The 27,994-nt window shown below is 41.4% G+C and overlaps 2 protein-coding genes across 2 annotated transcripts; both read left to right on the forward strand.

Annotated features, from left to right (window-relative positions):
• Positions 1–27,994, forward strand: SERPINB5 (serpin family B member 5). The gene is made up of 7 exons (XM_054461408.1): positions 1–99; positions 7,463–7,637; positions 9,965–10,102; positions 12,342–12,459; positions 15,959–16,101; positions 22,084–22,251; positions 26,239–27,994. The coding sequence occupies exons 2-7, from the start codon at positions 7,470–7,472 to the stop codon at positions 26,629–26,631; spliced, it is 1,128 nt and encodes a 375-aa protein (XP_054317383.1). The 5' UTR covers positions 1–99; positions 7,463–7,469; the 3' UTR covers positions 26,632–27,994.
• Positions 19,867–20,367, forward strand: LOC129019126 (ATP synthase F(0) complex subunit C1, mitochondrial-like). Its single transcript, XM_054461409.2, is given in 2 exon segments — positions 19,867–20,126; positions 20,129–20,367. Coding segments are annotated over 2 exon segments (408 nt in total). The 5' UTR covers positions 19,867–19,957.

Genomic DNA, 27,994 nt, shown 5'->3' on the forward strand with positions numbered 1-27,994 from the left:
TGCTTCTGCCCAGACACGGTCGCCTCCACATCCAGGTCTTTGTGCTCCTCGCTTGCCTGTTCCTTTTCCACGCATTTTCCAGGATAACTGTGACTCCAGGTAAGCAAGGTAGGGTAGCAGGGCTGTTGAATTCCTTTTTCAGGGAAATTCATAAAAATCGTTATTTGAGCTGATTTGAGACGGTGAACAAAGTGGACTTATGTCCATTTTGGGGCTGTTTTCAAAGACGGGCTGTCGGGTTGAGTACTTTCGCCTCTCATCCCCCATGTTGGCAGTATTTCCAGCTCCCAACCCTTTGGGCACCAGGAACACTGCAGAGGGAGTAAAATCACTTAACCATACAAGGTAAGAATATGAAGAAATCACATGGCTCGGAGGTTTTGGTGGTAGAGGGGTGCAACCGTGATTCACGGAGGAGAAAATGCTTCTGAGGACATTTTCAGGCTTACCTTGGAACTCAGAATGAATTTTGCAATGCTAGTTTCAGAAAGGGTGTGGTACCCGCAAACTGGGGAAAGTTGAGAAGTATTGGTGTGTCTGGCTGGCTCTTCTCCCTGGCTGACATTGCAAGGCCGAGATTTAGGCATATGGACTGCCCTTCTTTTTGGCATTTTTAAGCATCAGATCACTGTTCATCTACTTGCAACTGCATTCTTCTAAGTGGAAATTATTCTCTCTTCAGTTTTCTGGGTTTCAGCATAACTTTAAACAAGTTACACATTTCAGATGCATATTCTTGGACTTATAAATTATAATGGCTGCTTGTAGTTTCTTACTCATATGCTGTACACTTTTTCTTATGGCTTCATTTAAGCATATCATACTAAAACCCAACATGCCAGGCTATTCCAGAGACTCGTAACCAGATCCTCAGAGCTGGGGGATCTTAGACATATTTCAGCCCAGCCCCCTCATTCTGTAGATGATGAGCAGAACTCACAGAGGTGATGTGGTGTCTAAAGTCACACAGCCTGTAAGTAGCACCGCTGAGATCGAATCAGGCCTTCAAACTTGCAGCTCGGGATGTTTCCACAACACCATGGGTTCTGTTACCATCTTTTTCATCCCCTATATCTCCCGGGAGGTTTTCGATAATGGGTTCCAAACCTCAGTCCCTGCCAGTTAGTGTAAGTGTTAGATGAGTTCCTTCATGGGTGGAGATGAAGCCTGTCTGAGGAAAGGAGTCTCCAAAGGAAATGAGTCAGCAGGTTTATATCTTTGCTTCCTAACGCCTTGAATTGTGCCACTTCAATCCCTCTGGGTTGCAGATTGACTTTGGGGCTATGCAGTCTCAGCGATTTGGGCCATTCTGGTGTGGCTGAGTCTGGCTGTAAGTTTACTGCTTGGCAACAGTGGGCTGGGTCAGTGGTCAAGATCAGGCTTCTAAAGAGACAGAAGCAGCTATGATGCTTCAGAGCAAAGCAGACACCCCCTGCCATGGGAAATTAAAGCAATTACTAATAGCTGTATTGTACTTTCTTGCCCACAAAGCACTTTTCATATACATTGATTCACTTAATCACTTCGTTTAGTCCTCATGGTCTTTCACATTGCAGAAACTTCAAAATATCCTATTTTCTTAATCCTGCATATCCTTTGCTCCTCAAAGACCTAGAATGTGGACAACAGAGGTTGTGTTTTTTGGCATTCCATTACTGATATTATAATAGGCAAGGTTTCTCATGGCATTCCCTAAGGACTGGTTATACCAAATACTTGAGAGATGTTTTCACCATGTCTCTCCATCATTAAAATGAGGCAGGCCAGGCTAAATGATATCTACAATACTCTGACACAGTAAAAAGGTAGTTTTTTTTTTTCTTGAGATGGAGTCTTGCTCTGTCACCCAGGCTGGAGTGCAGTGGCATGATCTTGGCTCACTGCAACCTCAGCCTCCCAGGGTCAAGTGATTTTTCTGCCTCAGCCTCCCAAGTAGCTGGGAGGACAGGCACGTGCCACCATGCCCGGCTAATTTCTGTATTTTTAGTAGACACAGGGTTTCACCATGTTGGCCAGGCTGGTCTTGAACTCCTGGCCTCAAGTGATCTGCCCGCCTTGGCCTCCCAAAGTGCTGGGATTACAGGTGTGAGCCACTGTGCCCAGCCAAAAGTTAAGGTTTGAAGGGATGAAAAAACTATGCTCATAGCTCTGTTTAAATATGCACACCCTTGATGTGTGGTTGAAGAGTGTGGTTGATGGTCTATAAGTAAAATGAACATATATTGTTCAAATCAGGATATGTTTGAGAGTAAACGGGGCACTGTTATTAATGTCAAGACAACAGACATAAACCAGGATTATCCCAGGCAAAGTGGGATATATAGTAATCCTATCCACAGGACTTTTTTCTCACCTAAATGGTCTAAAGACAAAATATTTGAGGAACATTGGCTCAGATGCATAAAAAACTTAGGAAATCTTCATACAAAGACCAGTGACAAGCTATAAGTCTAGAGAAGTGAGCACAGCCCTACCCCCAGCCCAGTACATGCGTCTCCATTCACTGGGGCCTCTCTGAATTGAGTCAGTTCTCCCTGTCCCGCATTTTTGCAAGGCTAACTCCTACTTATCCTGTAGGACTCACTTTTAATGTGACTTACTCAGTTGTCACTGTCTCTGAGGAGGTGTCACTGAGGTTTCTAGTATGGGGGGTCTGTCACTCCTGGGGGTCCCATAGTGACTTGTGTGCTCATCAAAACACTTAAAACATTCATCATGCCACTAACTGACAGCTCCTTGGAGGCAGGGGCTATGTCGTTTTCACCTTTGTTTTCTTAATGCCTACCCTGACACACATTAGGTACTCAGTTAATACTTATTAGATGAAAGCAACATCATACCAAGAGTTTACAACATAAGTGGCAGAAAGGGAACAAGGGCTTCTTCAAGTAGGAAAATCATAGGGAAGAAGTTTTGTGTCGATTAAACAAACCATGCAGGATATGTTGATATCTTCAAGGGGAGACTTCAGGACATGTGGGATTTTTGGAACTTGAGAGACTTCTGAGAGAACAAATGTCAGCAAAGATGCAATTACCAAGAAAGCAGGTGATCAGGTGTGGCGGGGAAGTGCCAGGCTGGGAGCTAGAAGCAATGAATTCTAGGTCTGGTTTTGCCACTCTCACTCCCTGCGTGGGTGGCCTGGGAGACTCACTTCATCTTTGTCTGCCACATTTTTCTCATCTGTAAAATGAAGGGGTGTGGCAAGCCTAGATCCTCTCCAAGATCTTGTCCCACTTTCAAGGTTTATAATTTAGCACAGATTGCGAAAGCAAGGTGCTTGGAAATAAGTTCTTAAAACTGCATTTGTATTACTACTTGAACTTCCATCTGTCTCACTTTTCTATGGTTAAAATAAAGTTCCTTTTAAACTTTTAAGTGCTGAAAGATGTAGCGTTTTCTACATTACAACTATAAACGAAGTTCTCCTTGTTAAAATGGTGACAGGGTTTTCACAGAAATGGAAGAAGACCCTTGTGACAAGGCAATAAAATGAAAAAAAAAATTGTAGCAATTTTAGCACTTTCAACAGAAGTCATTAGGCACATAAATTTACTATATAGGAATTGCTAATCTCTACTCTGGTACTTACAATTTTGTAGCATTTGATCATGTAAAATGGCCTGTGTAGGAAGTCTGTATTTTTTCCAGGGCATGTATTGCTAACATTGCTGAGGTTTGTTTAAATGCTTTGATTGTCTTGCAACACAGTCATGTGGCAACTGTGGCCAAAGTCATCTTTTGAGCTACCTCAGACCAGATCAACTTTATAGTGTTTTTAGTTCATTGGGGCTAATCACAGAGCCACTGATCAGGTTTACCAGGCAGTATTTGATTGATTACTTAGTGGGTGATTTTTTGCCACTACAACCATTTCCATGTACAGACCTTTTCTGTTTCCTTTAGCCAGCATCAAACAATGCTGTTGCCGCTGGGACCCCAGATGCTAAGGGCTGTATGACCTTCCCAGACATGAAGGAGAATTTTCTGAGAAAGGAGCCAGTCAGCATAGGAACAGGAAGGCAGATCTCTTTGCGTTCATGCATTGAGGATTAGCATGCAAAGGAAGGGACTCACTCAAAGGGAAGGTCTGCCAGTGGTGAGAGAAAGCCCCGGAGATGTTAGGATGTCAGGTGTGCACCGATTTACATCTCCAACTGGGACCTGGATCTAAGCCTTGAATTGCAACAGAGCATTAATTGTATTATGTAATTAACTACACTAAAAGCCACAATGATCTTGTATCCACAATCATTTAGACTAAACGTATCTCAAAATGTTATGACGAGTGAATGAATAATGCTTTAGTGGAATAAAATGGTAAAATGAACATATCCTCACCGTTTGATCCACTTCTAAGATCCATTTGTAGGTGTTTGCAGCCAAACTCCCTCAGCACATTAATTTAAGATCTTAAACACCATTTTTCTATACAAAGGAAATCACTACAAGTATAGTTTGTTATTGACTATGCAAAATTATTCTAGTTTCTCTTGGAGGATAATAAATACATGCTGGGAGGAGCTACTTGTGTTTGTTAAAGCAGTTTGTGTGTTTTCATATTATTATCAGTGCCATTAGCTCTCAACTGGTGGAAGTTTTACGAAGCTTGCAGGGATCTGGGTTTAGGCTTCTCTATTTGGTGAAGAAATAACTCATTACTTCTTGTACATGTTGAGTTTTACTTGTAGATGAACTTGGCATTATTAATATTAAATGTGCTGCGGAAGGAAGCCAGGTTTCCTACTCTGAAAGTCTGTCCACAGATTCCCCAAACCTTTTGTGAAGAGTTTCTTTATATTTTCCCAGTGGCAGGCACACTGGGTGAAACACTCCACAGGCTTTCATTTTTGCCTCAGTATACTCTGCTGACCTCAGTATACACCTAATGCCAGTCACCTTTCCCTGGGGTGTGATGTCACCTGTCAGCCCTTGCCCCTGCCCTGAGGGGAGAAGGAGTAAGGTTGTGGGCTTTAAAGAAAAGTGAGAGGCCCACCTGACTTCAGGAGGCCTCATGGTATATTTGCAATGGGAACTGGCCTGAGTGCACGGCTGTATTTATCAGGGACATATGGAGAAGGAGGAAGCCCGTGGAGATGACCAGTGAGCATGAACAGAGTCAACAAAACATTTTTTTGGATAATGAACTCGCTTTTTCAGACTCTGAGATATAATCGATTTGAGTCCATCCTACACACAAGCCATATATCCCATAAAAGGGAGAATTCTGAAGAAATGTTTAAAGACCAGGAGTCCTCTCCTCCATCTTATTCTCATCTTTGCATTCTGAATTTGTGTCCAGGTATAAGGTGCAAATTGCAATCCTATTCATCATGCCTTTGACTCTCGACACATGTTTGGGTACTGGCCGAAGGCAGTCCTCTATCTTACCGTAAGCAGTGGAGCTTACTTTCTGATGCCAGGGTGCATGTCCTACCTGAAGACCTTCAATGTCACATTTGGCCCTTGTGTCTGTGTGTGTGTGCCTGAGGCTTTGGGGGAACACTTCGAGTTTAATCCCTGTACTGCTCACCCAGGGGTAGTAATATCAATTCATTTCCCTTAGAAACATGCTGTCCTGGCTTAGGCAGAGCCTCAGGAGTCCATGTAGTTCAGCTCTGCTCCCAGAAAGGGAAGCCCTGACTGCCTGAATTTACCTAATTGTCTTCAGAGTCGATCAGTAACTACTAGACTAAATAGGTAGGTAGACCTTTATTAGAACAGTGAAGCTTTTTAAATCTGAGGACCCTGTTACACTCTTAAAAATTACTGAGGACCCCAAAGAACTGTTTCTTTAAAAAAATGTAGATTATATTATCACTATTTACCAAACTAGAAATTAAAACCAGACACATTTTGAAATGTTCATTTACTAATTTATTAAAATAATATAACCATTAAATACTAATATGAATAATATATATATTTAAAAAAATTTTCTAAAGTGAAAAAATATAATGAGAAGAGTGATATTGTTTTTCATTTTTGCAAATCTTCTTAATATTTGGCTTAATAGAAGGGATGTCATATAGCCTCTGGAAAACTCTGCTGTCCATTAGAGATTGAGAATGATAATGTCTTAGTATTATTATGAGAATAGTTTTAACCTCATGGACCTCCTGAAAGGCTGTTAGGGACTGCCAGGAGTCAAGACACAACACTTTGGAAGTTGCTGTGTTAGAATTAAAGAGCTCTGAGATGTGACAAGATGCCTAGTTGCTGCTATATCCACTTTACCAGGCTACATATTTTGAAACTGTTCCCTCTTTTCTTTAACTCCCATATTACTTGTTATACCACTCACATGTCTTGGGCAGCTCTGTATTCTAGTTATTTGTCTACATATCTGCCCAAAGAGACTATGAGCTTAGAGAAGGAGGAGGTCCACTGATCCTTGTAACACTCTGGGTAGTGTCTTACACACAGATGCGTACAAGAACACACACAATAACCGCTGCTGTTTGTTAAGCATTGTTATGTGCTGGGTGTCCTGCAAACATCACTTAACTCTAAGGGTTTTCTAGCACTTCTATCACAAAGCACCACAAACCAGCAGCCTAAAGCAACAGAAACTTTATTCACCCACAGGCTTGGAGGCCAGTACTTTGAAATGACGATGTCGGCAGGGTCATGCTGTCTCCGAAGGCTCCAGGGGAGAATGTTCCACGACTTTCTCTTGGTTTCTGGTGTTGCCAGCAGTTCTTAGCATCCTTTGGCTTGTGGAAGCATCCCTCCAATCTCTGCCTCCATTGCCATATGGGTGAAGACATTTGTGTCTTCACATCTTCCCTCTGTGTATGTCTGTTTCTGTGTCTCTTCTCTTATTCCTTTAAGGACACCAGTCATATTGGATTAGGGCTCACCTAACTCCAATATAACTTCATCTTAACTAATTATATATTAGTTAAGAAATCGGAAATACCCTGTTTCCACATAAGGTCACATTCACAGGTAATGGGGATTAGGACTTAACATATCTTTTTGGGGGACACAATTCAACCCATAACACTTACTAAATATTAAACTGAACCATGCAAAACTGCTGTAATTTGACTGTTTTTGTTTTATAAAAATTTTAACTTTGTCATTTAACTGAAATCCTAGTGGAAACAATATGTGATAAATAAAACCAACTGATGTTGATTAGTGCTGTCAACTTTTCAGACATATGCTGGAGAAGAGGTGTGACCACTGGGCTCCCCACAATGGCCACTGTGGCTGAGCAGGCCCAAGACTGCAGAGTCTAGGCAGAGCTGGACACACAGAGGACCTCATATGCCTTTGGACATTTGCCTGGAAGTTTCTTCACAATTGATCTTACTTTTGAATTTACAGAAAGTTCCTTGTTTCTTCTGAGACAATTACTTTGTTTAAATAGAATTCTTATAGTGTTGGCAGAATGCAGTTGAGAAGACGTTAAAGATGCTTTAGAAATTAACCACTCCCTTGTCCTTGCTTCCAGGCCTGCAATGGATGCCCTGCAACTAGCAAATTCAGCTTTTGCTGTTGATCTGTTCAAACAACTATGTGAAAAGGAGCCACTGGGCAATGTCCTCTTCTCTCCAATCTGTCTCTCCACCTCTCTGTCACTTGCTCAAGTGGGTGCTAAAGGTGACACTGCAAATGAAATTGGACAGGTAAGCCCCAAACCTTGTTTCTACTTTAAGGGGGAATACAGTTATTAGAACCCATAGGCAGTGCCTATGGAAAAAAGGAATGTAGACTTTGTGGCCAGAATTGGTCAAGATTCAGAATTGTGCCATTCCAGGACTCTCTTAATCTTTTTTTTTTTTTTTTTTTTTTTTGAGACAGGGTCCCACTGTGTCACCCAGGCTGGAGTGCAGTGGTGTGATCTTGGCTCACTGCAGCCTCCAGTTTTAAGCGATTGTTGTGCCTCAGCTTTCCGAGTAGCTGGAATGACAGGCACGTACCACAACACCCAACTAATTTTTGTATTTTTAGTAGAGACAGGGTTTCACCATGTGGCCAGGCTGGTCTCGAACTCCTGACTTCAGGTGATCCACCTGCCTCGGCCTCCCAAAGTGCTGGGATTACAGGCATCTTAATCTATTTTTAAATGTGAAAGCTCGCTTGTAGGTAATGCAACTCACATTTGGGACAGGCACCAGGCTGTGATGGAGAACCTGGAGATCTGCTGGGTAATCACAGCTTTTTCATTCTGACTTATAATATTTTTAATTTACAATGGTTTTACTGATATGTAACCTCATCATAAATCAAGGAGCATCTGTATCGTTTTAGGGTTTCTTTCTGGCTATGGTTATCTAGTTTCATAAAGTTCTTAGACCTTCAAATGAGATGATTTTCCTGATTGTTCCATTTTAAGTCCTCATGTACTTTAGATAATAGGTGAATGTTCTTCTAATTCTATTTCATTATTACTCTTATGCTAATCATTCTAGGTTCAATAGAATTTCTTTTCTATTAGCTCATAAGCATTTAAAAAGGCAACACCTTCTTGTATTCATGTGCCCAGAAAGTATAGCCCATAAGAGTTATTTAGGTAAGGATGAAGAATTTACACTTGGGACTTGAAGCAGCTTCACTCCTGCGAAGAGGAGATGTATCTTCTCATCAAGCCACATCTCTGAACTGCACAAGTCCACTATCCCTACTCAATCTCCCATTCCTCATTTCTCATCTACCATTAGAAAAAGGCCAAAGAAGGAGAACTTCCAGGTAGTGGGTCTGTTCCTCAGTAATTCCTCAAGATCTTCTCAGTATATGCAACTGGTTCCCCAGCAGTAGTTACCTGGGATCTTAAATTTTCTGGTCTCCTTCATCCATCTTTAAGCATGAGAGTTATGCACTGTCTGGGACCAGCATTTGACCCTGCAATGCTGAGACTATGTAATTCACTGGGACAATGTGCCAATTTGGCAGCGTTCGTTATCTGGGTTGTGGAATCACAGCATGGCCATTATGAGTTATGGAGCGAGGAGGGTATCATCTTATGCTGACATTACATGTAGTGGTGTTGCAAGGCAGAAAAGATGCTGGACTATTGGTTGGACCAAAAAAAAAAAAAAAAAAAAGGAACAAAATACAATGATTTAAGCCCTCCAAATGATAGATAGTATCCTGGTTTTAAATGGCTTACAATATTATTACAAGAATAATTAACAGTTTGAATCCGTATAATATTTTACGTGTTTTACATATAAGTAATCCTCATAACAACTCAGGAAAGCAGGTATTTTCAGCCCATTTTATGGAGAGGAAAGGAGGCTCTGAAGAGTTAGAGAAGAGTTGGTGAAGGCTGGGATTCACAGGCAAGGCCATCTGACTCTAGCCCGCCCAGGGCAGCCCACCATTTATTGTAGCTGCCCATCAGAAATGACACATCTATTTACCTGGCATTTGCTAAAGCACCCAGAGGGACTAGACAGACTCTGGCTAGATGCACTTGTCCTGAAATCTGATTCCTGCCTGATGATGGTGTCTCTTGTATTAATCTCTCTCTCTGGTCTCTGAATTGGATAGAAATTATAACCCAGCTTCATTGTTCTCCAAGTTTGGCAATCCTTCTGTGTGAGTATTAAGTGCATCACTTTGAAGAAAGGACAAATGTTCTCAATGGTTGATTTGGAAGAGTACCTTTATGGTAGTGTTTCTTAATGGGGACAATTTGTCCTCCCCTTCCCACTCTGGGATAATCTGGCAATGTCTGGAGACATTTTGGGTTCTCACAAATAGGGGGAGGATGCCACTGGCATCTAGTAGGTCAGGGATGCTGCTAAGCATCCTGCAGTGCCCAGAACAGCCCCACAAAGACTCATCCAGCCTGAATGTCAATAGCGCTGAGGTTGAGGAGCCTTACTTTACGGGAACTAGGCAGGAGGATTCTGTATGCCCAAGGACGTTGGTCATTACCACGTGTCCACTTTACTGCAGCACCATTCAGAGGCAATGCTTTTTGGATAATGGATTTTTCTGTTAACAGGTTCTTCATTTTGAAAATGTCAAAGATGTGCCCTTTGGATTTCAAACAGTAACATCGGATGTAAACAAACTTAGTTCCTTTTACTCACTGAAACTAATCAAGCGGCTCTACGTAGACAAATCTCTGAATCTTTCTACAGTAAGTTGTTTAAAGCAAGTAGCAAGACTTAACTTTTTACAAGGAGTGGCATTTTCATGTTGTTAGACCTACAACTTTTTTTCAGTGAAATTCATTTCTAGGATGTTCACTTGTGATTTGAGGCTTTAAATAAATAAATCCTAGTGGAGAGGTTGAGTATAGTGGGAATCAATTGCAGTCACATCTTCTAACTCAAAATATAGAGAAGCTTATGGGCTTTCCTTTTCCCTCTCAAATAAATCTTATCCTTTCTTTTACTTTCCTCTGAGAGAATGGAGAACAGAGTAATTAACTCTCTAATAAATGTAGCTCCACAGAGTGTAAGACAGCTCATGATTTAAACTTCTTTCTCCTTAAAGAGCAGGGCATATGGCCTGGGACAATGTTTTAAGCTCTCCACCTCATTTTTTTATACACACAAAGTTCTTCTGATGTTTCTCAAAATCAGTAAGAAAAATAATAACTATGAATTCACAATTTTCATCAGTCACAAATTAGTTTTGTTGGCTGGGCTGGTCAGATGGGGATCTCCACAGGCAGCTCTGGTTATTTAAGTTTAGCCATTGCTCTAAGGAATCATACAAACAACACTATGGTACCCATTGTTGTAATATTTTAAAAATCTGTATTTGAAACACACAGACAATATTCTAGACTACATGAAGGTTCCCTCTGTACTTCAGTAATACAGAGTTGATTTAGTTCCTGTTTGGATGGTCAGAATTTCAAGCTTTCCAAATCTAAAAGCTAGACTACCAGCTTTTAAATATTTTACCATGATTTTGCAACTTTCTGCAGTAGGTATTTTTGTGGTTAAGATCTTTTGAGGACGTGGGTTACTAGATATTGTGAGTATATTTTTTGTTGCTTAAAGATACATATACACAACCATTTTCTTCCAACAATCATCTGAAGAATTAAAAAAAAAAAAACTGAGATGTGAGTTGAAGCCTGAGCATATAGAATTTCTAGAAGCTCCCTAAATGATCATTAAAGAGACAATTAACACATTTTTATTGCTGGCAGCGAGGACAATGGAGGCCCTTCTTCATCTGGCTGAGGCTTTCTAATGTTTTCAGGTGAGATTGGTTCTCTCAGTCAATGGTGACAGTGAGTCCCAAGGTTGATTTGCAATCAACTGAAGCTAAGTTAATTGGCTAAGGCTGAAGCTGCCCTGAAGAAATTCAATAAGCCCTGTGCTTGGAAGTGAACTGACATGACACTGAATCAAGTTATATTTAGTTTGGTTGAACTTCCATGCTACATCTGGAATGATCTTAACCAGACTAGGAGTTGTAAAGTTTTTTTTCTTTTTTTTTCCTTTGAGATGGAGTCTTGCTCTGTTGCCCAGGCTGGGGTGCAGTGGCATGATCTCGGCTCATTACAAAAGATTTTTTAAAGGACTGCTTTCCATTGCTCCTGCTAGGTGCACAGCATCTGCAAATTTACTAGTTAAAGGTCCAAACAAGTGTGGTCTGTGGAGGATCTCTTGCATCAGAACTATCTACGTGTTAAAAGGGCAAGTTCTTCAGGCCCTTTTAACACCCAGGTAGTTCTGATTGAACTCAGGTAGTTCTGATTGTCAAGGTGGGAATGGGGTTTAGGGTTGCACATTTTAAATAAGCATTAGAATAAGAACTCCTGCTATGTTCTCCACTGCATTGTGTTTCCAACCTTAATTTACAGATGGCACACCTGGAAATTTTGTTAAAATGCATTCTGATTCAGTATGTCTGGGGTGGGGTCTGAGATTCTTCATTTCTAACAAGGTCTCAGGTGACGCTGTACACCACCTTGGACCACAGTTTGAGTAGCAAGGGTCTACAGGATATTTAGTTCAGCAAGGACAAGAGTTTTCTGCTCATAATTCTCTTTTCTATACATTTCCTATATTCTAATATATATGTATCTGTAGACATACAACATTTTCATGTTTCTGAAATTAGAACCCATAAGAGAATTGGGTATATTTAACATAGTGTCTCTTTTGTTTTCCCCAAAGCTGATATTAAATTGATAGATGCATTTAATAATTGAAATTGTCTTATAATTGAAAAAAATGAAACATTCAATACAAAGAAATTCACTGACTTCTACATGAGGTTTCAGTTCACATAGTGTTACCAATTTTGAAAGTGTACATATAGCAGTTGATGTTTAATAATCCTTTTGTTAGAAGAGAATAACTATGCAATAGCTTGACTACAGACTCTGATTTTATGAACTGCATGTTTTTCAGGAGTTCATCAGCTCTACGAAGAGACCCTATGCAAAGGAACTGGAAACTGTTGACTTCAAAGATAAACTGGAAGAAACGAAAGGTCAGATCAACAACTCAATTAAGGATCTCACAGATGGTAAGTACCCTTTAATTGTTCTGCTATCAATCACCAAGTAAACAGGGCCTTCCATCTCATAAATGCTTGCTCCAAGGATAAAAAAAACATCTGGAGGATTCTCTGGATATTTTTACTACACAAGCTAAATTCTTTCCCTTCAAGCCATGTAAACAACTTGGATTTCTGGGCAATTCTTGTATCATCTCATCACTTGGTAGAAACTGTTGGTGCTTCAGTGTTAGTCTACTTTGTCTTGCTCTCTGACGAGCTGTCACAGGCCCTAGTGGAATCCTAGCTGCGCCTCTAACAAAATATGACTTTGGGCCAATCATGAGGCCATTTTTCAGTCTGGAAATAGAGGGACTGGATTATAACTTCATGATCCCCGAGGCCCCTTTCAGCTGACAAATTTTACAAATTTGTTAAGGAAAAAGGGACATAGGCAACATATGTATAAGAAAACCGGCCGGACGCGGTCGCTCACGCCTGTAATCCCAGCACTTTGGGAGGCCGAGGCGGGCGGATCACAAGGTCAGGAGATCGAGACCATCCTGGCTAACACGGTGAAACCCCGTCTCTACTAAAAATACAAAAAATTAGCCAGGCGTGGTGGTGGGTGCCTGTAGTCCCAGCTACTCGGGAGGCTGAGGCAGGAGAACGGCGTGGACCCGGGAGGCGGAGCTTGCAGTGAGCAGAGATCGCGCCACTGCACTCCAGCCTGGGAGACAGAGCGAGACTCTGTCTTAAAAAAAAAAAAAAAGAAAACCAAACAAAACAAAACCGTAGTGTCAGTTTGTCCTCGGTGCCGCAGCTCCCCATGCTGGTCGTTCCTCTGATAGCCCCGGGGTCCAAGAAGCTCCTAACCTGTTCTTCTCCAGCTCAGTGCTTCCCCTAGGCGTCTCCTTCGTCGGACTCCTCGTCCCTCCCTTAAAATTGCTGGTGAGTCGTCTTCCTTGCTGGAAAAGAATTAGGGTTATGATGATTTTGAGGGCAAATCAGTGACTTTGTCCCCCTCCCCAGTGGATATATTTATAATTGCATCTGGAGGGACCCGTTGGGAGGCCGAATCTAGTCATGAAAGAATGAAGCCTGGGCAGTCGCTGCTGTCTAGGGACGGATACACTTCCGGGGCAAGGGAGACCCACTTCCTGCGAGAATGACTAGCGCCTCCAGCTGCTCTCTCTCTGTACTGACTGAGGAAGTTCTAACAGAACAGTAACTGCAGGATGAGAACATGGAAAGAACAGGGTCTCTGGAGTCATTCAGCACCTAGGTTCAAATCCAGACACTGGTACTTACTAACTGATATTTGGACACAAAGCTTCAATTTACTGAACTGTAAAATGAGGCACATGTTACCTGATTTAATTTTTAAAATTGTATTATATTGTGTTTTATTTCAATAGGTTTTGGGGAACAGGTGGTTTTTGGTTACATGGATAAGCTCTTTAGTGGTTACTTCTGAGATTTTGGTGTACCCATCACCCAAGCAGTGTACACTGTATGCAATGTGTAGTCTTCTATCCCTCACCTCCTTCCACTCTTCCCCCACTCCACAAAGTCCATTATGTCATTATTATGCCTTTGCATCCTCATAGCTTAGCTCCCACTTATAAGTGAGAACAGAAAATGTTTGGTTTTCCATTCCTAAGTTACTTCACTTAGAATAATGGTCTTCAGACCAGGCATGGTGGCTCATGCCATAATCCCAGCACTTTGGGAGGCCAAGGCAGGTGGATCACCTGAGGTCAGGAGCTCAGGACCAGTCTGGCCAACATGGTGAAACCCCGTCTTTACTAAAAATACAAAAATCAGCTGGGCATGGTGTCACGCACCTGTAGTCCCAGCTACTTGGGAGGCTGAGGCAGGATAATCGCTTGAACCTGGGAGGCGGAGGTTGCAATGAGCTGAGATTGCGCCGTTGCACTCCAGCCTGGGTGAGAAGAGAGAAACTGCATCTCCCAAAAAAATAAAAAAATAAAAAATAAAGAATAATGGTCTTCAGCTCCATCTAGGTTGCTGTGAATGCCATTCTTTCTTTCTTTTTTTTTTTTTTGAGACAGAATGTTGCTCTGTCACCCAGGTTGGAGTGCAGCGGCACGATCTTGGTTTACTGTAACCTCCGCCTCCCAGGTTCAAGGGGTTCTCCTGTCTCAGCCTCCCAAGTAGCTGGGACTACAGGTGCATGCCATTACGCCCAGCTAATCTTTGTATTTTTAGTAGAGATGGGGTTTCACCATGTTGGCCAGGCTGGTCTCAAACTCCTGACCTCAGGTGATCCGCCTGCCTCAGCCTCCCAAAGTGCTGGGATTACAGATGTCAGCCACTGCATCCAGCCATGAAAACACTTCTGAATTTGAAATGGGAGGCTCAGGATTGAAGTTGAAGCTCTGTCATTTACCGGCTCCCACACTTCTTTGTTCTTCAGGTTTCTTCAACAACACTAATATATATTCAACATATTATATAGCGTTGGCAGGACCAGTTACATAATTTGCATGGTCCAAGGCAAAAGTAAAAATGCTGGGCCTCTCGTTTAAACATTTATTAAGAATTTTGAGGTGGTGACAGCTGAACATTAAACCAAGTGCAGGGTCCTTCACACAGGGGTCACAGGCCTGTGAAGTGGGCCCTGAACATTGGTCTGAAAATTGGAGATTAGGTAAATGAAAACCCTTTATAAAAAACCTGTGGGCTATTCAAATGTGAGGAGTTCTTTTTATTAAGGGATCACTCCCCTTGAATTGTTTTGGCTGTTGGGATTTAGCTTTATAATAACTGCAATTGTGATTGAGCCCTATGGTGATTACAGTTGACCTTGAGGCAATCAGCCTGCCCTCAAGGAGTGCAATTGAGAGAGTGGATGGAGAGCTGTGGGGTGAAGGGGAGAACCTTCAGACATGCTTTCCAGCTGAGGAAACTAGAACAGCTCCTTGGCCTTTCTGAGCCTCAGTTTACTGCACTGTAAAATGGAGATAATGATCTTTGCCTTATAGGACCATTGTGAAAAGACTGAGATAATATATGTGAAATTCTGCCATAAAGAAAGTGATTACGTATTTTCATTCAAGAGCACAGGCTTTGGAGTCAGAAAGAGCTGGCTTTGAATCCTGAATCCACCCTTGTTTGTATATCATCCTCAGAAAGTGACTTATCATCACTGAGTCTCAGCTTCCTCATTCGTAAAGTAGGAAGAAATATATATCATGTGTATCAAATAGCTTGTATACTGCCTGACACAGAATAGGCATTCAGAATGGTAGCTGTGCTTTCCTTCTTATTTCTCTTCCTTTCTTCCCCGCTCCTTCATTCTCCTCTGCTGACCTCTTTGGTAGATCTGGTTGTGTCAAGGTAGAAGAAGAGAAAAGAGTCCTTCTGAAATTTGATGGTTGGAACTACCAGGCCTTACATGGTGTGACTCCATGAAGTGGTAAATACTCAGCGAATATGCATGTGAATTTCAGATGTAGTTTGGAAGAATAATTCTGCTACTTGTGTTTTCCTAAAATTGTTGCAGGCCACTTTGAGAACATTTTAGCTGACAACAGTGTGAACGACCAGACCAAAATCCTTGTGGTTAATGCTGCCTACTTTGTTGGCAAGTGGATGAAGAAATTTCCTGAATCAGAAACAAAAGAATGTCCTTTCAGAGTCAACAAGGTACGTGGGGCAGCATGTAGCAGTCAAAGGAGCCCAATTATAGATGTGAAAAATGATAGGGACAGAGTGGGGCATAAATCCATTCCAACGAGGAACCTGGGGGCATGGCCGGCAAAGTGCCTTTCCTGAGATGAACAGCTGGAAGGTAAGTGGTACAAAAAGAGCCAGAATCCAGAGGCCCTTGCTCCTCTTTTCCATAATGTCTTCAAGGATCTGAGCTGAGTGAAACTTTATAGAATTTATAACCCATCGAGGAAAGCTAAGTCACCGGCTGAAAAATAGCTACAAACATCTGAGAACTTTAGCAGAAAAGGAAAAGACCAAACTCTGTTATCAGAGGACTTTGGATTATCATGAAACCTTGACATCTAGGAATCTTGTTCCTGATTGATTAACTTCTCTAGCATCTCATTTCCTTATCTGTTGATAGTGAAGTATATTGTTCTGGGATTTTAATTTATAATTTATAAGATGCTTTGATGGCTGGGCGTGGTGGCTCACGCCTGTAATCCCATGGCTTTGGGAGGCCGAGGCAGGCAGATCACCTGAGGTCAGGAGTTGGAGACCAGCCTGGCCAACATGGTGAAACCCTGTCTCTACTAAAAATACAAAAATTAGCTGGGCATGGTCGTGGGTGCCTGTAATCTCAGCTACATGGGAGGCTGAGGCAGGAGAATCGCTTGACCCTGGGAGGCAGAGGTTGCAGTCAGCCGAGACTGCACCACTGCACTCCAGCCTGGGCAACAAGAGTGAAACTCCATCTCAAGAAAAACAAACAAACAAACAAACAAACAAAACCAGATGCTTTGAAGCACTTGTTGGCTGTGAAAAAACAAAGTATAGCTTACTCATTGGCATCACTGGAAATTATTATGGGAAGAATTAAGAGCCTGTTTTGCAGGCCAGTCTCATTGATACTGTTGAAGTAAATATGTTAAAATAATTAATAGAGGGTGGGCGCAGTGGCTCACGCCTGTAATCCCAGCACTTTGGGAAGTCGAGGCAGGCAGATCACGAGGTCAGGAGTTTGAGACCAGCCTGACTAACATGGTAAAACCCCATCTCTACTAAAAATACAAAAATTAGCTGGGCATGGTGGCATGTGCCTGTAATCCCAGCTGCTCAGAAGGCTGAGACAGGAGAATGGCTTGAACCCAGGAGGCAGAGGTTGCAGTGAGCTGAGATTGTGCCACTGTACTCCAGCCTGGGTGACAGAGTGAGACTCCATCAAAAAAAAAAAAAAAAAAATGGGTAAAGTACCTCTTTTGTAAATGAGACCAAGGAACTGAGACTGGAAATTTGACCCATTTTATTGGAAAACCCAGAGATCTATATGATGATGTGATGTGGTCTCCGTGGGTGGGATCTGACTTGTGTTAGACTGGAAGCAGCACTTCAGTTAGTACAATACTTGAAGGTAGCTTAGTTACCTTGTAGCTCCGATGCATCAGTTCTAGTTTTCATGCTTCTCCCAGTACTTAGAGTACCTAGCATCAATATCTTGTTTTTGCCAAATATAGCAGCATCTTCTTAATGCTAGCGTCCATGAAGAAAAGCCCTGCAAGATACAATCTATGCCTGGGTTAGCTGGATGGCTTCCATTACTCTTTCTTTCTTTGTTCCAATGGAATTTTTATTCATGCTCTCCCCTGTCCCTTGCCAGAATGTACTTTTCCACAGTGAAATCTGTTTACTTACATAGATCCCCTACTAGCGCATGGGATTTTTAAGGTAGGGACAATGCGTTATTCACCTCAGTGTCTACAATTTCTGGCCAAGTCCCTAACACATCAGTAGGTGCTCAGCAGATTTGTTGAATGAATGATCAGTCCCTAAGGGTCAGTTTGTTTAAACAATCAATAGCAGACAAAACCTGACTGGCCTTTGGGACTACCATGGTTTCCTGTACGAGACCCATTGGGCATTTTCACTGGGAGAAGACAATGATGACTGTTACTGCTCCTTACTGACTCAAAATATCCATGGGTGCTGAGGGATGGGTAGGAGGTCCTCCTAACTTCCTGAGTTTAGCTTCCCAACTGCAGTGGTCTTCTCAAAGCTGACTGCAGAGACAGGATTGACCCTGCACACAAGAGGTCTGTCTGAGATTCTAGAGACATACCTTAGGCTCTTCACACTCTTGTGTTTTGCACACAGAGGTCCTTGAGTTTTAAGCATGGCTTTTTGACCTTCTCAGTATTGTCTTTTATCTGGAGTGGAAGTGGAACGTGACTTTACCCAGCCTCTACTGTGAATTAGGGAGGGGTGTTGGCCCCACTGGCCCTGACGGCATCCACACGGCCTTTGCTGTCATAGAGTGACCCTTCTGGCTCCTTTGATTAGTGATTGGCTCTCCTCTGTAGCAAGGGCTGGCAAAGGGTTCCTAACTCTGTTTAAGTGAAATCTGAAACAGGTTGCCAATGGTGCCTCTCTTCAAGACCCCAGAGCCAGCCTGGAAGGAATACCATGAAAATGTTGCAATAGTCAATGAGTACGACCACACTAAGGGTCGTACTTTTTTCATTAAGAAAGTATTAATGTGTGTTTTTTGAGAAGGGAGGAAGAATGTGTGCTATTCCTTTATTCTTGCTGTTAAATCATAAAGCTAGGTTATATAAGATCCTGGAAACTCAGCCTTTATGAACAGAATTAATAAGAGTTTGAAATGTCATTGATCTCTCAGTGTTTCACTTGATAAAGCAATAAAATGCTATTCACAGCTGCATGAGGCTACACCCTTCTTTTGAATGCTATTGCTTCTCCTTTGTTTTCTTTGAATTGCTTTGTCAACCCTAGAACTTTTTGAGTGACATTACTAAACCTTTTCTCATGCCCCGTGGTGTCTCCGGTAAGGGTTAGACTAAATTGGTGAAGTTATGTCATTAAAAGTTTAGTATAGTACTTATTCTGATAAAGATATCTATCCATATATATCTATATTAGTATATATGTTGTATTATATTTTCTGGGGTAGATAGTCTTTATTTGGTCCTCTTTTCAGAAGATATGTCTCAACATGTGTTTCAGAAAATAAAGTACCCATAGTCAGTGCCAATAAGTGAAATTGATGACAGTTTTTGGAGGCCACAACTATGTGCACATTCAGAAACTATGAGCAGTCTAACCTGTTGGAGATTTTTAGACAAATTTCTTTGGGAGGAATATATTTTAAGACAATATCCTCTTTAGGAGACATAAAGGGAAGAATTATCTGTTAACCTCCAAAGTAGTATGTTTTCCTATAATTCTGTTTTTGGTTACACATAGAGTTGAAGTCTTCCATTATTTATCAGCCAAATATTCAGTGAGCAACTACAAGCTGGGGTAGAAAATAAGAGTTTCTGCCTTGATTGTATTCTAGTTGGGGTGGGAAGTGGAAAGATAATCACTAGATAATATTTCTAACGCTGTAGCAAGTGTTAAAATAGAGCTATATACAAAAGTAAAATAAATAAGGTTTAGCTCTGCTGGAGAGAGGTATTGGGGGAGGTTCAGCTTAGTATTTGAAGATACCAGATGCAAGTTTACTGGAGTATTATCCTTGCAGGCTTGATATGAAGCTTGAAATTTCTCCCCAAAGAGATTTAGTTAACAGGCAAATATCCCATGGGAGGTATATGTCAATAGGTTATACAACATTACTGTCAGTCTTTTACATCTTAGCGTGAATTAATTTTCCTTCAGGAAATCAGTCATCTCTGGAGCAGAGACAGGAGGCCAGGTGTTAATAGGAGCAAAGAGAAGAAAAGGCCTGGGCAATGCTTGGAGAGAAAGACCTGAACGATCAGGCCCTTCCATGGGCTCCCTTTAAGAAGAGCAGGGCGAGACCAAGGGCTAAAGTTGGGAGACTGAAAAAATGCAGACCACCGGGGCATTACTTATTTCTCCAGCTCTGATCCGCTGTTGTACTAGGGGTCTAATCAGGCCTGTGTCTGCCTCCTTCTTGAATAGCCCAGAGAATTCATCTAAACAGCCTTCCTTCAGCAGCTCCCCACTTTAGGTGGCCAGATAGGAGTTCTAGACCAGGGTGTCTCCTGGGACATTGACACAGCAGCCAAGTTTATTGGTGCTGAGGCAGACACAGTTGGTGTGGCTGGTTCAGAGGCTAGCACTGGAACAGTGTTTGGCAGCTTGATCATTGGCTATGCCAGGAACCCATCTCTCAAACAGCAGCTCTTCTCATATGCCATTCTGGGCTTTGCCCTGTCTGAGGCCATGGATCTCTTCTGTTTGATGGTCGTCTTCCTTATCCTCTTTGCCATGTGAAGCTCTGTGGGGGTCACCTGCCTGTCCCTGCTGCTGTGACTCCACACCATTCCTGGTGCTAGGTTGTGCTAAACTTTACCATGGAACACAACGTTTCTGAAAAAAAAAAAAAAAAAAAAGAGCAGGGCATACAGTGGAGCTCAAAGGTACTTAGAGATAATTTTAAAAAGACTTAGAGATAATTTTAAAGAACATTTTCCTTTTTAAAAATTATGCAATGCTCCAAGCATTCAGAAAATGATATAGAATAATAAAACAACACCCATATACCGATCAATCATCTTTTTGAACTTAATATTTTGCCTTAATTATTTCAGATATTTTAAAGAAAAAATATAACAACAGTTGCATTGCTTTGTATGTGTCCCTTCACTGCTCACTCCACTGTCCTGTTCCTCTTTCTTCCTCCCCAGTGGTAACCATTATTCTGAATTTACAATTTCTTCATTCTACTGACAAGAATACTGAGGCCTGGAGAGATTGAGTGATTTGCTCAAGGCCACAGAATCTGTTTATGTCACATTTGGGACTAAAAACCAAGGTTCTTATCTTCAATTCAGACTTTGTTCATTAGCTCAGATCTGAGTAGGTGGCAGTACAGTGGGGAGTGGGCAATTCAAACTAAAGACAGAGAGGTCACAACAAATATTGTTTTGTTCTGCTATGTGCTAAGTTTGTTGTTGTTATTGTTCTGTTTTGTTTTGAGACGGAGTCTCGCTCTGTTGCCCAGGCTGGAGTGAGTGCAATGGTACGATCTTGGCTTACACCAACTTCTGGCTCCCAGGCAAAAGCAATTCTCCTCCCTCAGTTTCCCGAGTAGCTGAGATTACAGGCATGTGCCACCAGCCTGGCTGACTTTTGTATTTTTAAGTAGAGACAAGGTTTCACCATGTTGGCCAGGCTGGTCTCGAACTCCTGACCTCAAGTGGTCTCCCAAGGTGCAGGATTACAGGCATGAGGCACCGCGCCCAGCCAGTTTTTGAAATTAGGTATTTGATTAGGAAAAGCCATATAAATGGTTATGTGGGTTTGCAGTAGAATTTACTTTCAAGTCAGCTCCACCAGGAATAGTTTAAAGATCTCATAGGCATCTGTAAAGAATAACAAACGTTGCCTGTATTTACAGCCATACAGTCTTATTTTTAAGGTTTGATCTATACAAATACAGTATTATATATACTTCATGTAATGTGTAACATGTAGATTATAAAGTATATGAATAACTTTTCAAAGGAACACAAACTCTTCACAGGACAGTCTCTGGTTTGGGTGCAATACGGTTTGGATCTCGGTGGCTGATGAATTATAAGCCGTAATAATCTGAGAGTGTGTCAAGAGCAAATCTGTGTATATATGTACATATATATTTATGTGTTTGCATATATATGTGTGTATATATGTGCATGTGTGTATATATGTATGGGGTATATATATAGTATGTATATATAAGTGTATGTATATATAGGTGTGTGTATATGTATATGTATGTATATATGTGTGTATATGTATGTATGCATATATATGTATATGTGTATATATAGGTGTATGTATATATGTATGTATGTCTGTATATATATAGGTGTAGGTATATATGTATTTGTGTCTGTATATATACATGTGGGTATATGTGTGTGTGTGTGTGTATATGCATATATATATATATATTTATGCATGTGTAAATTGAAAAGTAAGCAGTCCAAATTTTCCCTTTTACAGACAGACACCAAACCAGTGCAGATGATGAACATGGAGGCCACGTTCTGTATGGGAAACATTGACAGTATCAATTGTAAGATCATAGAGCTTCCTTTTCAAAATAAGCATCTCAGCATGTTCATCCTGCTACCCAAGGATGTGGAGGATGAGTCCACAGGCTTGGAGAAGGTAAGAAGAAGGCAGGTGCTCTCCACAAAGGCACCCCCTGCCTTGGCAAAGAGTTGTGTGAACAGGGCTGTGTGGGCTGTGAGAGCTGGGCCGGCAGCCCTCCCTTATTGCCACTGGCTCAGTCACCTCCAAGGGCCCATGGTTCTTTCTGGGGCCTTTCCTCCTTAATATTAACAACAGCCAACATTTATTTGGCACTTACAGTGTTCTAGGGACTGTGCTAAGTTGCCTACGTGCATTATCTCATTTAATTCTTACAGCAGGCTGATGAGTTAGAGACTGTTACCACACTCTTGTTTACCAGTGAGGGAGCTGAGGCACAGAGGGGTAGGTAACTGGTTAGATAATGAGTCAAGGGTGTGTGCAGGATCAGGATTTGGGCCCAGGTAGTTGGAGCCAGGTTCTCAACTGAAGGCTAGAGTGTCTTCCTCATCTCCTAGGCAGTAAGGCACTACGTTGCTATGCACTGCCAGGTCCACTATCATGTGACCTGATATCAAGCATACTCTCTCTTGCTCTTTCTTTTTTTAAAAAATTAGTAGATGTTATTTTTAGAGCAGCTTTATGCTTACAGAAAAATGAGCAGAAAGTACAAGGAGTTCCCATATACTCCCCGTCCCATCCCAGGCCTACAGTTTCACCTGTTATTAGCATCTTACATTAGTGTGGTATGTTTGTTACAATTGATGAACCAATACTGACATATTACTATTATTATTATTATTATTGTTTTAGAGACAGGGTCTTGCTCCGTTGCCCAGGCTGGAGTGCAGTGGCATGATGGTAGCTCACTCTAACCTCAAACCCCTGGGCTCAAGTGATGCTCCTGCCTCAGCCTCCCAAGTAGCTAAAGGCACACAGCACTATGCCTGGCTTTTTTTTTTTTTGTAAAGGTGGGATCTCACTGTGTTGTCCAGGCTGGTCTTGAAATCCTGGCGTCAAGCAATCCTCAGCCTCAGCCTCCTGAAGTGCTAGGATTACAGGCATGAGCCACCACACCTGGCCTTCACAATTTATGTTACAGTTCACTCTTTGTGTTGTACATTTATGAGATTTTAATATGTATACATATATGCTCCAAAATTTTGAATTATGCAGATACTATTTTATGGTACACATTATATATAAGTATTTTATTTTATATGATAAGGGTTATTATATTATTTTATTTATATAGATTTTTAAGGCACGAAGTTTAAATAAGAGTAGCAGTTTTCCCTGCAGGTGAATGGAGTTTTAGCTTCCTCTCTGCTCCCTCGCCTCTGCTCAGCTGGCTGAGGCCTGTTCTCCTTTTAGTCCCTCCCTGGCTTCCTTTCTAGCTCCACCCCGCCTTGGCCTCAGCCCTCGGCCAGGAAGCAAGAAGGGGCTCTTTGAAGTCCGGGATCACTTGCTATATATCCACATGGGCCTCAGTGATTTGCTGACTTTCCAGAGGACCATCCAGTCTCCAGCTTGCTCCTTTGGTTGCCATTATGTTTTAGCCATCACTTTATTAACTGAATTATAATTCCTGTCCTTATTCTTCTTTGGTGCATTATTCTCTCTGTTTTTTCCTCTCTCCATTTGATGCTTTGATCTTTCAGCCATTATCCAGCTGTCTTGGATTTTACCTTTCGTTCTTAAAACACCCTCCAATAAGCATCAATTATTTTCTTCTTCTTCTTTTTATTTTTATCTCAATAATTTATTTTTCTTTTTTTAAATTATACTTTAAGTTTTAGGGTACATGTGCACAACGTGCAGGTTTGTTACATATGTATACATGTGCCATGTTGGTGTGCTGCACCCATTAACTCGTCATTTATATTAGGTATATCTCCTAATGCTATCCCTCACCCCTCCCCCCACCCCACAACAGGCCCCGGTGTGTGATGTTCCCCTTCCTGTTTCCAAGTGTTCTCATTGTTCAATTCCCACCTGTGAGTGAGAACATGCAGTGTTTGGTTTTTTGCCCTTGCAATAGTTTGCTGAGAATGATGGTTTCCAGCTTCATCCATGTCCCTAGAAAGGACATGAACTCATCATTTTTTATGGCTGCATAGTATTCCATGGTGTATATGGGCCACATTTTCTTAATCCAGTTTATCATTATTGGACATTTGGGTTGGTTCCAAGTCTTTGCTATTGTGAATAGTGTTCCAATAAACATACATGTGCATGTGTCTTTATAGCAGCATGATTTATAATCCTTTGGGTATATACCCAGTAATGGGATGGCTGGGTTAAACGGTATTTCTAGTTCTAGATCCTTGAGGAATCACCACATTGACTTCCACAATGGTTGAACTAGTTTACAGTCCCACCACCAGTGTAAAAGTGTTCCTATTTCTCCATATCCTCTCCAGCACCTGTTGTTTCCTGACTTTTTAATGATCGCCATTCTAACTGGTGTGAGATGGTATCTCATTGTGGTTTTGATTTGCATTTCTCTGATGGCCAGTGATGATGAGCATTTTTTCATATGTCTTTTGGCTGCATAAATGTCTTATTTTGAGAAGTGTCTGTTCATATCCTTTGCCCACTTTTTGATGGGGTTGTTTGATTTTTTCTTGTAAATTTGTTTGAGTTCTTTGTAGATTCTGGATATTAGCCCTTTGCCAAATGAGTAGATTGCAAAAATTTTCTCCCATTTTGTAGGTTGCCTGTTCACTCTGATGGTAGTTTCTTTTGCTGTGCAGAAGCTCTTTAGTTTAATTAGATCCCATTTGTCAATTTTGGCTTTCGATTATTTTCTTCTTAAAGTATAGAACTAAAGAAAATGACCTTTTGAGTTTTGGAAATGATTTTTTTTTTTTTTTTTTTTTTTTTTTTTTTTTTTTGAGATGGAGTCTCACTCTGTCACCCAGGCTGGAGTGCAGTGGCGCGATCTTGGCTCACTGCAAGCTCCGCCTCCCGGGTTCACGCCATTCTCCTTCCTCAGCCTCGCGACTAGCTGGGACTACAGGTGCCTGCCACCACGCTTGGCTAATTTTTTGTATTTTTAGTAGAGACGGGGTTTCACTGTGTTAGCCAGGATGGTCTCGATCTCCTGACCTTGTGATCCACCCACCTCGGCTTCCCAAAGTGCTGGGATTACAGTCGTGAGCCACCACGCCCAGCCGCATCTCTCTCATTTTTTAAACCAGCTAAAATGGATGCATTCACTACCTATGACCCTAGGGCATGGCTCAGAGTTAGTTCAAATTCCCATTAAAAAAAAAAGTAACTTTAGCTTTAATTTAATTTTCTAAATCTGATGCCATTCCCAGTACATGAATATTCTGGATTTCCTCCTAGAGCAATTACAATAAGCATTCAAGAAATATGTGTAAAAAGCTTTCTAATTTTATATTCATTTCACTATTGTGTATGCAACATCATAATCCAGGCATTTGTTTCTATAAATCTACTCTCTAACTTAAGGTTGGGTGTGGTGGCTCACATCTTTAATCCCAGCACTTTGGGAGGCTGAGGCTGGCACATCACTTGAAGCCAGGAGTTTGAGACCAGCTTGGCCAACATGATGAAACCCTGTCTCTACTACAAATACAAAAGAAAATTTAGCTGGGCATGGTGGAGTGTGCCTGTAATCCCAGCTACTTGAGAGGCTGAGGCACGAGAATTGCTTGAACCCAGGAGGCGGAGGTTGCAATGAGCCAAGATCACACCATTACAACTCCAGCCCGGGTGACAGAACAAGATTGTCTTAAAAAACCCAAACAAACAAACAAACAAACTACTCTCTAACTTAAAATGAAAAAACAGAACCCTGCCCTCATAAATTTCAGTGCACAGGGAACACTGTTATAGCCTGGGGAGGAGGAGGACACAGCTGGGTGGCTGCTGGGTCTCCTGAGTCACATACCAAAAACCTCTGGGCCATCTTTGATGTTCCACCCAGACTGCTTTGAAACTGGGCTTATAATAACACCTTATGTTTTCAATCAAGCCAAGTCTTTTACAATTGGAAATAAATAAAAATAATTTCTTTTCATTTTTGTCCTTCAGATTGAAAAACAACTCAACTCAGAGTCGCTGTCGCAGTGGACTAATCCCAGCACCATGGCCAATGCCAAGGTCAAACTCTCCATTCCAAAATTTAAGGTGGAAAAGGTGATTGATCCCAAGGCTAGTCTGGAAAATCTAGGGCTGAAACATATCTTCAGTGAAGACACATCTGATTTCTCTGGAATGTCAGAGACCAAGGGAGTGGCCCTATCAAATGTTATCCACAAAGTGTGCTTAGAAATAACTGAAGATGGTGGGGATTCCATAGAGGTGCCAGGAGCACGGATCCTGCAGCACAAGGATGAATTGAATGCTGACCATCCCTTTATTTACATCATCAGGCACAACAAAACTCGAAACATCATTTTCTTTGGCAAATTCTGTTCTCCTTAAATGGCATAGCCCACGTTAAGTCCTCCCTGACTTTTCTGTGGATGCCGATTTCTGTAAACTCTGCATCCAGAGATTCATTTTCTAGATACAATAAATTGCTAATGTTGCTGGATCAGGAAGCCGCCAGTACTTGTCATATGTAGCCTTCACACAGATAGACCTTTTTTTTTTTTCCAATTCTATCTTTTGTTTCCTTTTTCCCCATAAGACAATGACATATGCTTTTAACGAAAAGGAATCACCTTAGAGGAAAAATATTTATTTATTATTTGTCAAATTGTCTGGGGTAGTTGGCAGAAATACAGTCTTCCACAAAGAAAATTCCTAAAAGGAAGATTTGGAGGCTCTTCTTCCCAGTACTATGCCTTCCTTCTTTGGGATAGAGAATGTTCCAGACATTCTCGCTTCCCTGAAAGACTGAAGAAAGTGTGGTGCATGGGACTCACGAAACTGCCCTGGCTCCAGTGAAACTTGGGCACATGCTGAGGCTACTATAGGTCCAGAAGTCCTTATGTTAAACCCTGGCAGGCAGGTGTTTATTCAAATTCTGAATTTTGGGGCTTTGCAAAAGATAATATTTTACACACACTGTATGTTATAGAACTTCATGGATCAGATCTGGGGCAGCACCCTGTAAATCAACACCTTAATATGCTGCAACAAAATGTAGAATATTCAGAAAAAATGGATACATAAAGACTAAGTAGCCCATAAGGGTTCAAATTTTACTGCCAAATGCATATGCCACCAACTTACAAAAACACTTTGTTCGCAGAGCTTTTCAGATTGTGGAATGTTGGATAAGGAATTATAGACCTCTAGTAGCTGAAATGCAAGACCCCAAGAGGAAGTTCAGATCTTAATACAAATTCACTTTCATTTTTGATAGCTGTCCCACCTGGTCATTTGGTTGGCACTAGACTGGTGGCAGGGGCTTCTAACTGACTCGCACAGGGATTCTCACAATAGCCAATATCAGAATTTGTGTTGAAGGAACTTGTCTCTTCGTCTAATGTGATAGCGGGAAAAGGAGAGGAAACTACTGCCTTTAGAAAATATAAGTAAAGCGATTAAAGTGCTCACATTACCTTGACACGTAGTTTTTCAGTCTATGGGTTTAGTTACTTTAGATGGCAAGCATGTAACTTATATTAATAGTAATTCGTAAAGTTGGTTGGATAAGCTATCCGTGTTGCAGGTTCATGGATTACTTCTCTATAAAAAATATATATTTACCCAAGATTTTGTGACATTTCTTCTCCCATCTCTTCCTTGCCATGCATTGTAAATAGGTTCTTCTTGTTCTGAGGTTCAATATTGAATTTCTCCTATGCTATTGACAATAAAATATTATTGAACTACA

The sequence above is a fragment of the Pongo pygmaeus genome, chromosome 17, assembly GCF_028885625.2.
Source record: "Pongo pygmaeus isolate AG05252 chromosome 17, NHGRI_mPonPyg2-v2.0_pri, whole genome shotgun sequence".
In the NCBI taxonomy this organism is placed as follows: domain Eukaryota; kingdom Metazoa; phylum Chordata; class Mammalia; order Primates; family Hominidae; genus Pongo; species Pongo pygmaeus.

What these genes read in the sequence shown, in the direction of transcription:
- SERPINB5 (XM_054461408.1), top strand. Translation starts at nt 7,470, where the DNA reads ATGGATGCCCTGCAACTAGCAAATTCAGCTTTTGCTGTTGATCTGTTC. An exon ending in CTGCAAATGAAATTGGACAG is followed by an intron (nt 7,638 to 9,964) that starts GTAAGCCCCAAA and finishes TTCTGTTAACAG; the next exon opens with GTTCTTCATTTTGAAAATGT. An exon ending in GTCCTTTCAGAGTCAACAAG is followed by an intron (nt 16,102 to 22,083) that starts GTACGTGGGGCA and finishes TCCCTTTTACAG; the next exon opens with ACAGACACCAAACCAGTGCA.